The 13765-nt window shown below is 51.2% G+C and overlaps 3 protein-coding genes and 1 non-coding gene across 4 annotated transcripts; 2 read left to right on the forward strand and 2 right to left on the reverse strand.

The window, feature by feature from the left end:
* Positions 1-843: 843 nt before the first annotated feature.
* On the reverse strand, positions 844-5361 carry PFLUO_LOCUS5150 (ATP-dependent DNA helicase Hrp3; the record flags this gene model as incomplete). The annotated part of the gene is made up of 2 exons (XM_073782572.1): positions 844-964; positions 1022-5361. 2 exons carry the CDS (start codon positions 5359-5361, stop codon positions 844-846), a joined length of 4461 nt encoding a protein of 1486 aa, XP_073639213.1.
* Positions 5362-6362: 1001 nt separating this feature from the next.
* On the forward strand, positions 6363-8598 carry PFLUO_LOCUS5151 (Fe-S cluster-binding ribosome biosynthesis protein; the record flags this gene model as incomplete). The annotated part of the gene is made up of 8 exons (XM_073782573.1): positions 6363-6382; positions 6444-6468; positions 6557-6568; positions 6623-7025; positions 7082-7243; positions 7295-7391; positions 7447-8518; positions 8575-8598. The coding sequence occupies 8 exons, from the start codon at positions 6363-6365 to the stop codon at positions 8596-8598; spliced, it is 1815 nt and encodes a 604-aa protein (XP_073639214.1).
* An 843-nt stretch (positions 8599-9441) lies between these two features.
* PFLUO_LOCUS5152 (uncharacterized protein) lies at positions 9442-13318 on the forward strand (the record flags this gene model as incomplete). Its single annotated transcript, XM_073782574.1, has 5 exons — positions 9442-9615; positions 9704-12227; positions 12282-12909; positions 12963-13128; positions 13187-13318. 5 exons carry the CDS (start codon positions 9442-9444, stop codon positions 13316-13318), a joined length of 3624 nt encoding a protein of 1207 aa, XP_073639215.1.
* A 291-nt stretch (positions 13319-13609) lies between these two features.
* PFLUO_LOCUS5153 lies at positions 13610-13680 on the reverse strand. Its single transcript has one exon. It is a non-coding gene; the product is annotated as a tRNA-Gly (tRNA).
* Positions 13681-13765: the final 85 nt, after the last annotated feature.

Raw genomic sequence — 13765 nt, forward strand, 5'->3', positions numbered from 1 at the left:
TACCGATGACTTCGTCAAGCCAGTAAAACGAGTATTTAGTCTACGCGAGACAAGCAGATACAAGAGGATTCAAGCTCAGGCCCTGAGAAAGGTGCCGAACCATGATCCAATTCCATTTGGCTCTAAACAGAAGATGAAAATGATATGGCAACAAGCACTCCTAACCAACTGAATGATGTCGTCACACCAAGACAACAGCAAATCATCGACGCCACGGTAGCCGCTCCATAAAGTACATGTGCTAAGAAAAGAAAAAAGAAGCAGGAACATGAAAGTAAAAGAGAGGACCCTAGGCCATGAACTCTTCCATAGGAAGTGTCTGAATTAGAGTGCCCAAGCGTACAAGAAAACGAAAACAAAGAAGTAAACGAGAGATATGCGATAGGCCTAAATCCAACCAGGTCGGCTAGAGTCCAATGCAATTCTCACATTATAGGCAAAAAGAGACAAGTTAGAGACATGGAAACATACTCCAAAACACGCCATGCATTTCGTCTGAAATCGGGTTCCGTTCTCAAATGAGCTAAAATGGCCCACGGTGTGTGCTTTTTGTTCGTGTAAATCATTTGACGCCTTTCGCAATGCCATGCAACTCGTTGCATCCATGTGATATGTACCAATCAATTCGAAGATCAATGGCGTTTAATCTTGATGACATAGAATCAAGAAAGCCGTGAAAGGCTAAGAATGAGGCGCCCCTCATGCAATACAATGTAGAAATGGTCCAAGTTTATGCCAATGGAAATGTGAGATCAAGATCGGGGGGAGTAGAGCTGCCTATCATGTGACGCCATGATACGAGCAATCTGGGACCAAGGATATTCAGTCATGGCACGCTCAAGGTCATGCACCATTGGATGAGGTCTTGGAGGCTTTGCTCGCCTCCATGACCTTCTCGTACATCTGCTGAAGCTTAGAGCCACTGGCCTCTTTGTTGGGCCAGTAGTTGAGAGACACATACTCCCTAGATTCGGTCAGCAACGAGCTTATGAGTCAGAATTAAGATATATGTGAGACCTACCAGAGACGCGTTTCGAGGGAGGGCATCGGCCGCGATCCCTCCAAGGTGTTGTGGATGAACTCGCCAATTTTAACAATGGTACTCCGTAACTTCTGAGCGCGCTCGGCTTTGTTCGGATAGTTCTTGGCCGTGATCATGGTCACTTGCTTCAGATTCTGAACGATGGGCTTAAAGAACACGGACGCCATGTCTTCCTTACTGGAATGACCATTCTCGTGGCTCTTCCGGCGGCGAAGCTCTTCGTTTGTAGCATCTGACAGACGATGACGAGGCCGATCAGCATCGTGGCCGGACCGCGGACGGGCTTCATGGCTTGGGGTGTGGTGCCGGTCACCATCCCGGTTGCCATGAGTATGAGAACGTGCTCGGGAGCGATCTGCTTCACGGTGTCCTTTGCGGGAGCTGGAGGGTGCAGGGGAGGCAGAGATGCTGCCACTGGCGGAGACACGCGAGTTGCGCTTGTTGTTCCGGTGGTGGTTGTCCACGGCACGCCTGGCACTCGCGTTGCTGCCATTGCTGTACTTGTTCCTCAGGACCGACATCAGGTATTCGGCGCGGCGAACAAGGTGGACAGCCCCGGGAGATTTGGTGGTTTTCTCTTCGCCATGCATGCGCTGAGTCTTCCTCTCCACTCGATGCTCCTCAAGGAAGAACTTATCTCCAAGCCCAAGGTCCGTATCGTCCCGAATCTGTGTCCATGCACCGAATCCATGGCGGGCAATGCCAACCAAAAGCATACCGTCCTCACGTGCACCCCACTGGCAACTGTAGTCTGCCAACTTAGTGGCCTCGGGAAGACGGAAACTCTTGAAATCGGTTCCAGAGGTGGTGATGTCTCGGAGCAGGCGCATGTCGGGCGGGCGCTCGACGATAGTCCAGGCATTGAGCCGTTTGACGCCATGGTGATCGAACAAAACCGCTTTCATTTCCTTCTTGGTAAGGCTCTTGCCCTGTTGCTTGAGAGCATCTATTTGAGCCTGGTTCTCTCCGACAAGAGAAGCAGCTTTGTCCGTGATTTCGCGAAGAGCGGCGCGCACGGTTTCTCGATCACGGCTTTTCAGGTGGGCATCCTCCAAAATGAGGTCCTCGCAGTCAGCCATGTCACCGTAACGAAGAAATGCCCGCGAGAGGGAGCGATATTCTTTTTCGCCAAGTGGACGCTTGGGATCCAACGAGGCACCCTCTGATTCCTCTCCATCATCAATGACCTGCACTCGCGCTTGGCGCTTGGCCTTACGTTCTTCACGCGAGTCTCGAGAATCGGTGGGTGCTTGGCGTTTGCGAGGCCGATTTTGTTCGATAACTTCGTTGAGGTATACTTCGTCGGCCTTGCGCTTCTCCTCCGCTTTGAGCTCTTCAAGTTGTTCTTTGGGGATGATATCGTCCCAGCTGAGATCATCGACCTTGATATCAACAAAATCAAAGGCTTTCAGGAATTCCTCGCCACCGTCAGCTTGTATCTGCTCCGTCTCCTCGGTTTGATGCAATTCTGCATTCGCGAGAACGGAGTCAATGTCAAGCTGTTCAAGCTTCTTCTGGTTATCGGTCTGCTCAAACATCTTCTGACCACGACGCTTGAGGATTCGTGAGATGTCGTCGGTGGAGTTTGGTTCGCTCACGACCCGCGCCATCTTATTTTGCATCTCGGAAGCTTCTTTATCAGTGACGCCACGCTGTATGGTAATGAATTCCAGAAGAAGCTTATTGCGAGCTCTTTCAATGACTTCTTCCTCGATTGTATCCTTTGAGACGAGACGGTACACGCTGACGGGCTTTGTCTGGCCAATACGGTGGGCTCGAGCCATTGCCTGTAGGTCAGCCTGAGGGTTCCAGTCTGAGTCAAAGAGAACAACCGTGTCGGCAGTCATCAAGTTGATTCCAAGACCACCTGCTCGGGTCGACAGGAGGAATGCAAAGTCCGTGCTATCCGGGGCATTGTAATGTTCAATTGCCAAGCGACGCGCCGCGGAAGGGATGGTTCCATCCAGTCGTTGGTATTTGTAGCCACGGTACTCCATGTACTCGCTAAGGATGTTGAGCATGCCAACCATTTGGCAGAAGACAAGAACCCGATGGCCATCGCCTTTCAACTTTCGAAGGAGCTGATCGACGAGCATCATCTTTCCACTGCTAGTGATCATTGCCCGAAGAATATCTTCTCGGCGGGTACTCCCTTCCAAAATCTTTGCCTCGGCGTTAGGAAACATGAAAGGATGATTGCTAGCCTTCTTAAGTTCCATCATGATATTCAAAAGCGATTGTTTCATTCCTTTCGCTCCGTCATTCAGCGCCGCGTAGTTCTTCGTGAGGATGTTCTTGTAGTACTCCAATTGAACATCAGAGAGCTCGACTCGGATGATCTTCTCTGTCTTCGGAGGAAGATCAGATTCGACCTTGGACTTGGTACGACGCAGCATATAAGGCTGAATAGCGTCGGTAAGCTCAGCAAGCTTCTGTGAGGCTGCTTCCGAATTGAGGTCCATATCGACATCGACCTGAATCAGTCCAGGGTTCAAAAAGTCCATCAGAGATGACAGTTCTGCAAGGTTGTTTTGAATTGGGGTTCCGGTGATCAGCAGACGAGCCTGGCAGCTCCACTCGACCAACCTGACATAGAGCTGAGAATCACGGTTCTTGAGACGATGGGCTTCGTCGACAGCCATGAACTGCCACTTGAACTGGCCAAGGAAGGGCGAGTCATTCATAGCGTACTCATAAGTGGTCAACAGAACATGGAACTTGGGCCGCTTGGGGTTGCCATCCACCATCAACTCATAATCGCGGAGGTTTGCTCGTGCTCTTTCGCTGCCATTATAGACAACGTAATTCAAATCTGGCGTCCAATTGTCGAAGGTCTCAGCCCAAGCCGGCATGGTCGACAAAGGGACGATGACGATGAACGGGCCTTGTTGCCGTCTCACATGACGCATCCAATTGATGAATGAGACAGTTTGCACTGTTTTTCCAAGTCCCATTTCGTCTGCCAAAACCACATTACGACCCCTAACCCAATTGAAAGCCAAGAAGTTCAAGCCTTTGACCTGAAAGTCTTTAAGTTCTCCGTTCTGCAGGAAGCTCGGGGTGCCGTGGATAGGCTCAAACGGCCTTCGAGTAGCCGGATTAGTCTCCGTTTTGTCGGAGACAGGGTGACGAGAAGAGCGGTCGATGAAGCGATCAATTTCATGTTGTGCAATCTCACTGACCATGTCTTCAGTTTCCCAGGTACACGAATCGTAAAAGAGGCGTTTCCATTTCACAAGGTACTCAGTTGTGCCATCAATACCGTCACGGACGCCAATAACACGCTCGACCTTCTTGTAATCTTCAATTGCCTCGACATCTCGCTCGCGATCAAGATTCCACTTTTCACGATCCTCAGGGGGAACGGTGGGGTCGTGCTGCAAGCGGAGATCCTCCATGAGAACCTTCCGGGCGTAATTGTCAACGCGACGAGTGCTGCGGAAGTTCGTGAGAGACTCATTTGATTCCCATGTGGCATGGTAATGTGACATGCCTTGCCACTTGATGTAGAACTCGAAGTCTTGGCGATCGACGTCAGGATTTCTGGGGTCGACACCTTCTTTGAGACGATGGTTGAGAACGACATCAACGGCAGGGCGAGTATCTTCAGCAGCGTCGAGCCAGTAGCCTGGAGCGGCATCCCCGGCATCCTCATCGAATATTGAGTCATCCTCATCCTCGTTGTAGTTATTAATTCGGGATGCATTTCTCGTCGAAAACCGCACCTCGGCGAACGAAGGCTCGATGCTAGCGGCCTCTTTCAGGCGCCGCCGTCTTGCCTTGCTTGCACGAGCACTCTTGCCACCGTATTCGTCGCTATCTGTCTCCGACAGCGAGGATGCTGTGGCCGAGCGCGAGGCCTTGGAGAGTTGGGATGGTTCCTTGCGCCGACGTTTTGCTCGTGGAGCAACAACATCGGATTCGGAATCCGACGATGAATCGGCTAGATGACGTGTGGTGCGCGCCCGACCGCTGCGACGCAGTCCATATAGATCGGGATTTTGTCTTATCAACTCGGTCTCATCCAGCGGCGACGATCTGCGCTTCGCATTGAAGCCAGTGTTGGGGAATGCAGAATTTTCACGACTAGACGGGTTAGACTCGTCACCACTAGGCTCTATCACTGCATCATCGTCTTCTCCATCTGACATTGGAGATGCGCCATCAAATGACTCGTCTGCAAGATCGGGTTCGGGGGAGGACTCGGAGACGGCGTGAGAGTCAATGGGTTCTGACGGGGTGGCTTCGCTTTTGGGAACCACGTCGCTTTCTGCAGGGGCATCAACGGTAACGGGAGAGCGGGGGTAGCCATTTGACATTTTCGCGCTAGGAGGAGGTTCCTGAGCAGATGGGATCACCATGCTAGAGGCTATAGTCGAAAGGCAGTCAGCATTGGAGCTCAATTCTCGGCAACAAAGGCATGGGCGGCACAGGCAATGGTAAAACAGTGTTCCGCGACTCAGTTCGCATGCAAATGGAGGGCAAAAGATAGTAGTTCAAGGCAGAATATCAGATTAGATGGAGAAGGATCTTTTTGGATGACGGGTGGGATGGACGCGGCCGTGACGAACGGAGCACCGACAGGCTGAGGAGACACGCAACCAACCCCAGAGATGAATATGGCATCGGGCACAGTCTCCAAAAAACCAGGGATTTATTCGCACCAAAGAAAAAGGGATTGTGAGTGACTCTCGGTGGGTCGAAAAGCGCGGAGAAGTATCCCGGCAGCAGCTCGGACAGAACGCTGTAATTTTTCCAAGTAGAAAGAGAAAATTACTTACACTCCATAGCGTGGTGACCCCGCAAGTGGGGTGGTCAAGGTAGCAATGGTTGCAAGGAAGGAATGGTGGTGGGGAGGAAGAGGCGCGATGGGCGGGCTGGGGGGGGAGGAGTGGGAGAGGAGTCCGAGTGAGGAAGAACGAGAGTTGGGGCCTGGCGTGTCGGCGGTTTGGCGCTGAACAGGGATCGCTTGGTGGCCGCCTGAGCCGTGAGGCATAAGTCAGGTGACTTCACAGACAGCCAATCATCGAGGGGGTAACTTCATTAGTCAGGTGCGGTTGCTGAGTCATTTTGTTGTGGCCTCAGGCCGTCCAGCCCACAATCACTTCGTGAAAGGCATTTCTCTTCGGGGCTCTCCATCGTTGCTATTGTTCTTCCCCCCGTCCCCTTCCGAGTCTGCGCAGACACACAAGGTGCCTTCCTGCGCCCCGATCTCTTAGCTGCGACAGCTTTTTCTCGGTCCCTTCGACGGCAGCAGACATTTTCGCCACGCGTGCCCGTCCATTCGCCCTTCTAGCTTCTTCGAAGCGAAATCGCAACCATGTCTGACAAGCTTACGCGGTATGTGCCCTGAAAATCGTCGCATCATGATATGAGTGTCTAACATCCAGTTGGTTCACAGTATTGCGATTGTCAACAGTGACAAGGTTCGTCCAGATTGCCCCGCTAACCCGGCCCTCTTCTCCCACCCGTTTCGTTCCAGCCCAGCTTACACGAAATTACCTCGATCTACAGTGCAAACCAAAGGTATGGATTTGAACAGTGTGCGATATACTACCGATGGAGACTAAATTCGTGCAGAAATGTCGTCAAGAGTGCAAGAAGTCGTGCCCGGTGGTCCGCACAGGCAAGCTTTGCATTGAAGTCGACTCCACCTCCAAGATCGCGTTCATCTCCGAGTCGCTGTGCATTGGATGTGGTATCTGTCCGAAGAAATGCCCCTTTGGCGCAATTCACATCATCAACTTGCCCACCAACTTGGAAAGCCAGGTCACCCACCGTTATTCGGCCAACAGTTTCAAGCTCCACCGACTTCCCATGCCTCGTCCCGGTCAGGTCTTGGGTCTGGTTGGAACCAACGGTATTGGCAAGAGTACGGCGTTGAAGATTCTGAGCGGAAAGCTGAAGCCCAACCTCGGCCGCTATGACAACCCGCCTGACTGGGAGGAGATCTTGAAGTACTTCCGTGGTTCCGAGCTGCAGAGTGAGCATGCCCTGAGGGTGATTGAAATTCCGAAGAAAATGTGCTGACAATGGTAGACTACTTCACCAAGGTCCTGGAAGACGACCTGAAGGCTGTTGTCAAGCCTCAGTATGTCGACCAGATCCCCAGAGCCGTGAAGGGCCCTGTCAAGCAGGTGCAGGAGCTCATCAAGACTCGCTCTCAAATGGGCAACATGAAAGAGATTATGGATGTTCTCGGTAAGTAGTCTGCTCGGAATTCAGTTTGAATTTGTGCTAATGGCTGTGAAGAACTGAACCAGGTTGCGGACCGTGATATTGACCATCTTTCTGGTGGTGAGCTTCAGCGATTTGCCATTGGTCTGGTTTGCGTCCAGAAAGCCGACGTGTGAGTGAACAGCTGAGTACGGATTGGTTGTTTTGGTTTCTAACGATTCCTCCAGGTACATGTTCGACGAGCCTTCGTCTTATCTCGATGTGAAGCAGCGTCTGGCCGCTGCCCGCACCATTCGAGGTCTTCTGCGGCCCGACGACTACGTCATTGTTGTGGAGCACGATTTGTCCGTGCTGGACTACCTGTCCGACTTCATTTGCGTGCTTTATGGTCGTCCTGCTGTCTACGGTGTTGTGACTCTGCCCTCCTCTGTCCGTGAGGGTATCAACATCTTCTTGGATGGTCACATCCCGACTGAGAACCTACGGTTCCGAGAGGAATCCCTCACCTTCCGTCTGACCGAGGCTGGCGATGATTTCCTGGCGGATAAGGCACGCGCTTTCAGCTACCCTGCCATGGAAAAGACTCTGGGTAATTTCCATCTCAAGGTTGAGTCCGGCAGATTCACCGACTCCGAAATCGTCGTCATGATGGGTGAGAACGGAACTGGAAAGACAACTTTCTGTCGCATGCTTGCTGGTGCTGAGAAGCCCGATGGCACCATCGGTGTTCCCAAGATGAATATCAGCATGAAGCCTCAGAAGATCACCCCCAAGTTCCAGGGCACCGTGCGCCAGCTCTTCTTCAAGCGTATCAAAGCCGCTTTCTTGTCTCCTCAATTCCAGACCGATGTCTACAAGCCTTTGAAGATGGATGATTTCATCGACCAGGAAGTCCAGAACTTGTCTGGTGGTGAACTGCAGCGTGTTGCCATTGTCCTGGCTTTGGGTGTGCCCGCGGACATCTATCTGATCGACGAGCCCAGTGCCTATTTGGACTCCGAACAGCGTATCGTGGCTGCTCGTGTCATCAAGCGTTTCATTATGCATACCAAGAAGACTGCCTTTATCGTCGAGCACGATTTTATCATGGCTACCTACCTGGCTGACCGTGTCATTGTATTCGATGGCCAGGCGTCCGTGAATGCTCGCGCGAACACCCCCGAGTCTCTGGTCACTGGCTGTAACAGATTCCTGAAAAGCTTGGATGTCACCTTCCGCCGTGACCCCAACAGCTACCGCCCGCGTATCAACAAGTACCAGAGTCAGATGGACCAGGAGCAGAAGTTGGCCGGCAACTTCGTAAGTATTCCCGAGCAATTTGGTCTAGCGACTGTGCTAACTTGTATCGTGAACAGTACTTCTTGGAGGAAGAGAACTGAAGTGGGCGTTCCTTTCGAGCATCACCGCCACCGTCACAATCGTGATGGGCGCGATTCTGAGCGGCGGCGCAATTGGCGACGTGGCAACCGGAAAATCATGTGGTTAATGGCGTTCCCTGGCGTTTTCAGAGCTGCGGTGGTTCAATGCAGAAAGCCCCGTACCCACGGAGGGTCTTCCAGCGACGAGAATGGGTCCTCAGATGAGGATGACGAGGATGATGACTATGATAGCATCGACGGCTAAGGAACAGTGACTCGTCTTTCTGCCAGTCTCCTTTCGTGTCCTGCATCTATCAGTCACTCTATCTTTCGTTTACCTTTTCGTCGTCGCATTGCAACCTGCCCTTGCCGGCTCCAGTCGTTCATAAGCATATTCCAGATTTTTCTGGAAACCAGACGGGAACCCCTCTCTCCGCCTTTGTGGATATTGTTCGGCATGGTTTCTTGTTGACGGAGTTTTGTTTTGGTGGCTGTTCTTCTGGTCCACAAAAAAAGCTCGTTTACGACTTTGTTATTAGAATAGAGATGTCTTGTCAGGATCCGTTGACAACATGATCAATTGGACTGGGCAAAAGCCGTTTTGACTTGTATCGAGTCAAAGACATTGTATGTAGAGTGGCTTTGATGTACGGCTTGCCGATGCCTAGAACATATTGTCCCTGATGTTTGTTTCATTCGATCTCAACGATTCTTTATTTCACTTCCAATTACTGTCACTTTTTCAACTCCTTTTCTTTCCAGATCCAAGCCCTCCGTAGCCATAGATCAAGGCGGTGCAATTCTGCCGCCCACCCACTGTTGACAGGCGATGCCGCAACCTGCACGATTGACTGCACTCCCACCATGGATGCAGCTGAGGATCGAGATATAAAACTGCAGCGAGCCTCCAGTGATCTCGTGGCAGATTTCTCGGCAAAGCTGCCGTCGCTGCTGTGGAAATCCAGATCCCAGAGTGGAATCCCCGACTCTCCGCGCAGATGGACCAAAGTCACCAAGACGGAGAAGCTGGTTGGCCTTGTAGGACCTCATCCCAACGGCGAAGACTCAGCGTCATACGCCGTGTTCCTCTTAAAATATTCAAAAACTGACATAACAACGATCACAGCTTGAGCCTTTCCAGGAGTGGCCCCAGCTCTTAGACCCGCATCTACAGAAGCTGTTGCCCCCTCTAGTGGATGCTTTTCTGGCATATCTGATCAAGAGCCGCGATCAATATGGTCCGTGGGTCATCAAGTCCCAGAAGGGTGAATCCCTATACCCGCTCCCAAGGGCTATCTGCAGGCTGCTCTACACTTTCTGCAAAGTCCGCGGTGTCAAGGTGGTCAGCCGATTCCTCAACAATGAGCCGAAGTACCTTGGCGTTATGCTGCGGGCTTTCATCGAGTGGGACAAAACCATTCAATCAGGTTCCGAGGCCGATGCAGATGCAGATCCCATAGATTCCCAACTTCAGGGTCTGGTCTGGGAAGAGCGATACGTGATGCTGGTCTGGCTCTCGCACCTCCTGCTCGCTCCCTTTGACCTGTCTTCACTGTCATCGGACGATATTCCTGTGCCTTACCAAAATCTCAATCAGCTGACATGGCTACCTTCCAATACACCAATGATTGCAAGGTCACTCCTCTCATTGTCGTTGCACTATATTAGTGCTTCTGGTAAGGAGCGCGAGGCAGCGACAGCACTCTTGGCTCGACTTGTTCTTCGGGGCGATATGCAAACTCTCGGACTCCTTACCGGTATGACGAACTGGGCATTCGAAACCTTTCATCCTGCAAAATATGTGGAAGAACCGCCTTCGGTCTATGTGTGCATTGGGGTGCTATCCTTCATTGCCCGTTTGGGAGCGTCGGGTCAAATGGAAGACTTTGCTCCTTTGGTGATCCCTGTCTTTGAGAAAACACTGGGAGTGTTTCAAAAACATACACTTGTTTCCCACGCCATAAAGTCTTCAGCATTGGCGCGGAAGACCGTGGTCAAGATCCTCCGCAACATTACAGTCATGGCCTTGTCTCTCAACGATCGCGGGCACGGTTGCATCACAGATGACCAACTGTCGAGGATATTGGAGGATGCCATTGATCATTTCCTGGTTGCTCTGGCAGACAAAGATACGCCTGTGCGGTTTGCGGCGAGCAAAGCGCTGAGCATCATCACCTTGAAGCTGGAACCTGACATGGCAACTGAGGTCATCGAAGCAGTCCTTGGCTCATTGGGAGAAAACATACTCTTTGAGAAAGACGACGGTACTTTAATCACACCTTATGAAGCGCGACAAACACGCACCCACACACTCAGACGGAACCTCAGCGCGGTGGATGCCCAGCGATGGCATGGACTGATGCTCACTCTCTCCCATTTGCTTTTCCGCCGTGCACCGCCGACCAGCCAACTCCCCGATATACTTCAATCCCTTTTCTCTGGTCTCGACTTCGAGCAGCGTTCCTCTACTGGCAGCTCTGTGGGCACGGGTGTACGCGATGCGGCCTGTTTCGGCATCTGGGCCTTGTCTCGAAAATACACGACTCCAGAGCTGGTATCCTTGCAACCACAAACGATCATCTCTCTAGATGGGCCGAGAGAGGTGAATGTTTTGCAGAGGCTGGCTGTGGATCTTGTCTGTGCCGCCTGTGTTGACCCATCTGGAAATATCCGACGTGGCGCTTCGGCGGCTCTTCAGGAGCTGATTGGCCGACATCCTGACACCATCGTCGAAGGGATTCCTCTTGTTCAAGTTGTGGACTACCACGCGGTTGCCCGGCGTTCACGTGCGATGATCCACGTGGCTAAGGCGACAGTCTCTCTGGATCAGACCTACTGGAGCCCGCTGTTGGAAACTTTGATGGGCTGGAGGGGGATTGGATCGCCAGATGCCGAGTCAAGGAGACAGGCTGCCAAGTCGATCGGGATTATGAGCACACAGGAGATGTTCAAGACCATGCATGTCGTGCTGGAGCGGCTGCAAAGTAAGCTTGCCAGGACTCCTCGAAGTGATGTTGAATCACGACACGGCTGTCTATTGGCCATTGCTGCCACAGTAGATGCATTTACCAATAATTGGAATATGAATCCGGAAACCAGAGATGTTCATGAGGCGAAGGAAGTCTTGGCTCAGGTGCTAAAGGTGTGGGATATCTTTGGGTCGCTCATCGGTCCCACTGATGATGACTTGAAGCTTCAAAACACCCGGCCTGAATTGACAGCAGAGGCATCTTCAGTCTTGATCTCTTCACTGTCTCGGTCTGTGAGTGAAACCGTTCGAGCAGCGCCCTCTCGGACACTTTTTGATCGAGCCCTTCAAATCCTCTCACATTGCGTCTCCCGAAGTGATAGCACATCCATTGAAGCGGCCTCGAGTGCATTATCACAGCTTTTTCCTTTGCTATCTTCATCGAAGCAGGACGAAACTGTGCAGACATGGTTTACTTTTTTGAATACTACATGGAAACTACCAACCGGTCGAGGCCAAATTCTCGCTCTAGGGGCCGTCTTCAAGCAGTTCGAGGCTAACCAGGATCTACAAGGCAATATTATCACACAGCTATTCCAGTGTACCGACAAAGGAGAGCTCATTGAGAAACGCGTCGCTGCTGTGAAGTGCCTGGCCACTGACATTCTACCACATATGAATAGTATGTGCTCCCAGATGTTCGGATATCGAGGATTTCAGGCTAACTATCTATCAGGTGTCACGGATACTGTTGCGAATGGCTTCCTTGGGGCATTAAATGATTACACCACCGATCGTCGAGGAGATATTGGGTCATTGATCCGGGTTGAAGCAATCCAAGCCGCCGATATCCTCCTCAAGAGAGAGCCTAAAACATCACCATGTTCCACACTGACCCAGGAATTGGTTCAATGTCTCTGTCGCCTAGCCAGCGAAAAGCTCGACAAAGTCAGACTACAAGCATGGCTTTGTTTGCAGAACTTTTGGGAATCGGCCTCGGACTTCCCTCCACTGAGCAGTAAATTCGAACATTTCAGCCGTGTATCCTCAAAAGAGTACTTCCTCCAAATGTTCAGCCTGCAGTCGATTGACTGGCTGCGTGTTCCACTGCTACAAGGGCTGGCAACGTCTGCTGTCGCCGGTTCTGAGGGCTTAGTTCGGGCTTGTCGGTCTGCGTTGGCTGAATATCTCGACTCTTTCACTGCATCTCAACGTCAAGAGATCTTGATGAATTTTGTGAAAGATCTTTCGACCATACTGAGCGACAATCTCCAGGATGACCGCTACGCACCTCCGACCATTGAGTTCCTTGCGTTTCTGATCGATAGCTATATTAATGTTATCCCAGATGGGTCTGGTCCGAGGTTAGTTCGGCCGCTTTCATTCGGGGTTATGGAAATTCTCACATCGTCTGCAGTTTCCGAAAACTATTTGTCCTTGTACAGAAATCACACCTCCGGTCCTCGAATATAGCGCGCCTCGAAGCGGCAGCAAAGATCTACGCGGCGTTGTCTAAGATTGAGAGTCTGCGGTCCGATATTTTGAAGAAACTGACGGGGATGTTATTGCATCCTTTCCCGAGGGTATGCTCCTTCCACTTTTCTTTTTTCTCTCCGTGTATTGTTAACATCACTATGCTAGGTTCGTGCATCTGCTGCAGACTATCTATTTGTGGTGACCAATTCTGAGATGGTCAAGTATGAGGACTGGTCGGCGCAGCCAAAGCAGTTGAAGGGTCAAGTTGAGGGATTGCGGGCTGTTCTAGTCAAGTAGGATCTCCGTGTGCATCGATTTGTATATAGTTCACTATGATGTATAGACTTTCTCTCGTGTCATAAAGTTTTAGGCAAGACCATCTGACTTCGCAAGTTCCACCACCCTGCTCAAATATATATTGAGAGCTCCTTGACATGCATGCATCCAGTCAGATTGACGTCGAACATCCACTAAAAAGAGCATCAACCTTATGACATGACCACAAATTTACAATAAAAAAAGCAATTGACAGATGTGCTGTTGTAGGACTGTGAAAAGCAAAAAAAAAAAACAGCAAACAAAAAGTAGTGCATCATCCGTGAATCGAACACGGGCCTCGTCGATGGCAACGACGAATTCTACCACTAGACCAATGATGCTTGGATGGAAAGATTTCTGCATTGTTGGCTATGTGAGTCAGAGCTTTCCTTCCGCTCCAACCTCCGACGGTCACCGCAGACAGCT

Source organism: Penicillium psychrofluorescens (assembly GCF_964197705.1).
Source record: "Penicillium psychrofluorescens genome assembly, chromosome: 3".
Lineage (NCBI taxonomy): Eukaryota > Fungi > Ascomycota > Eurotiomycetes > Eurotiales > Aspergillaceae > Penicillium > Penicillium psychrofluorescens.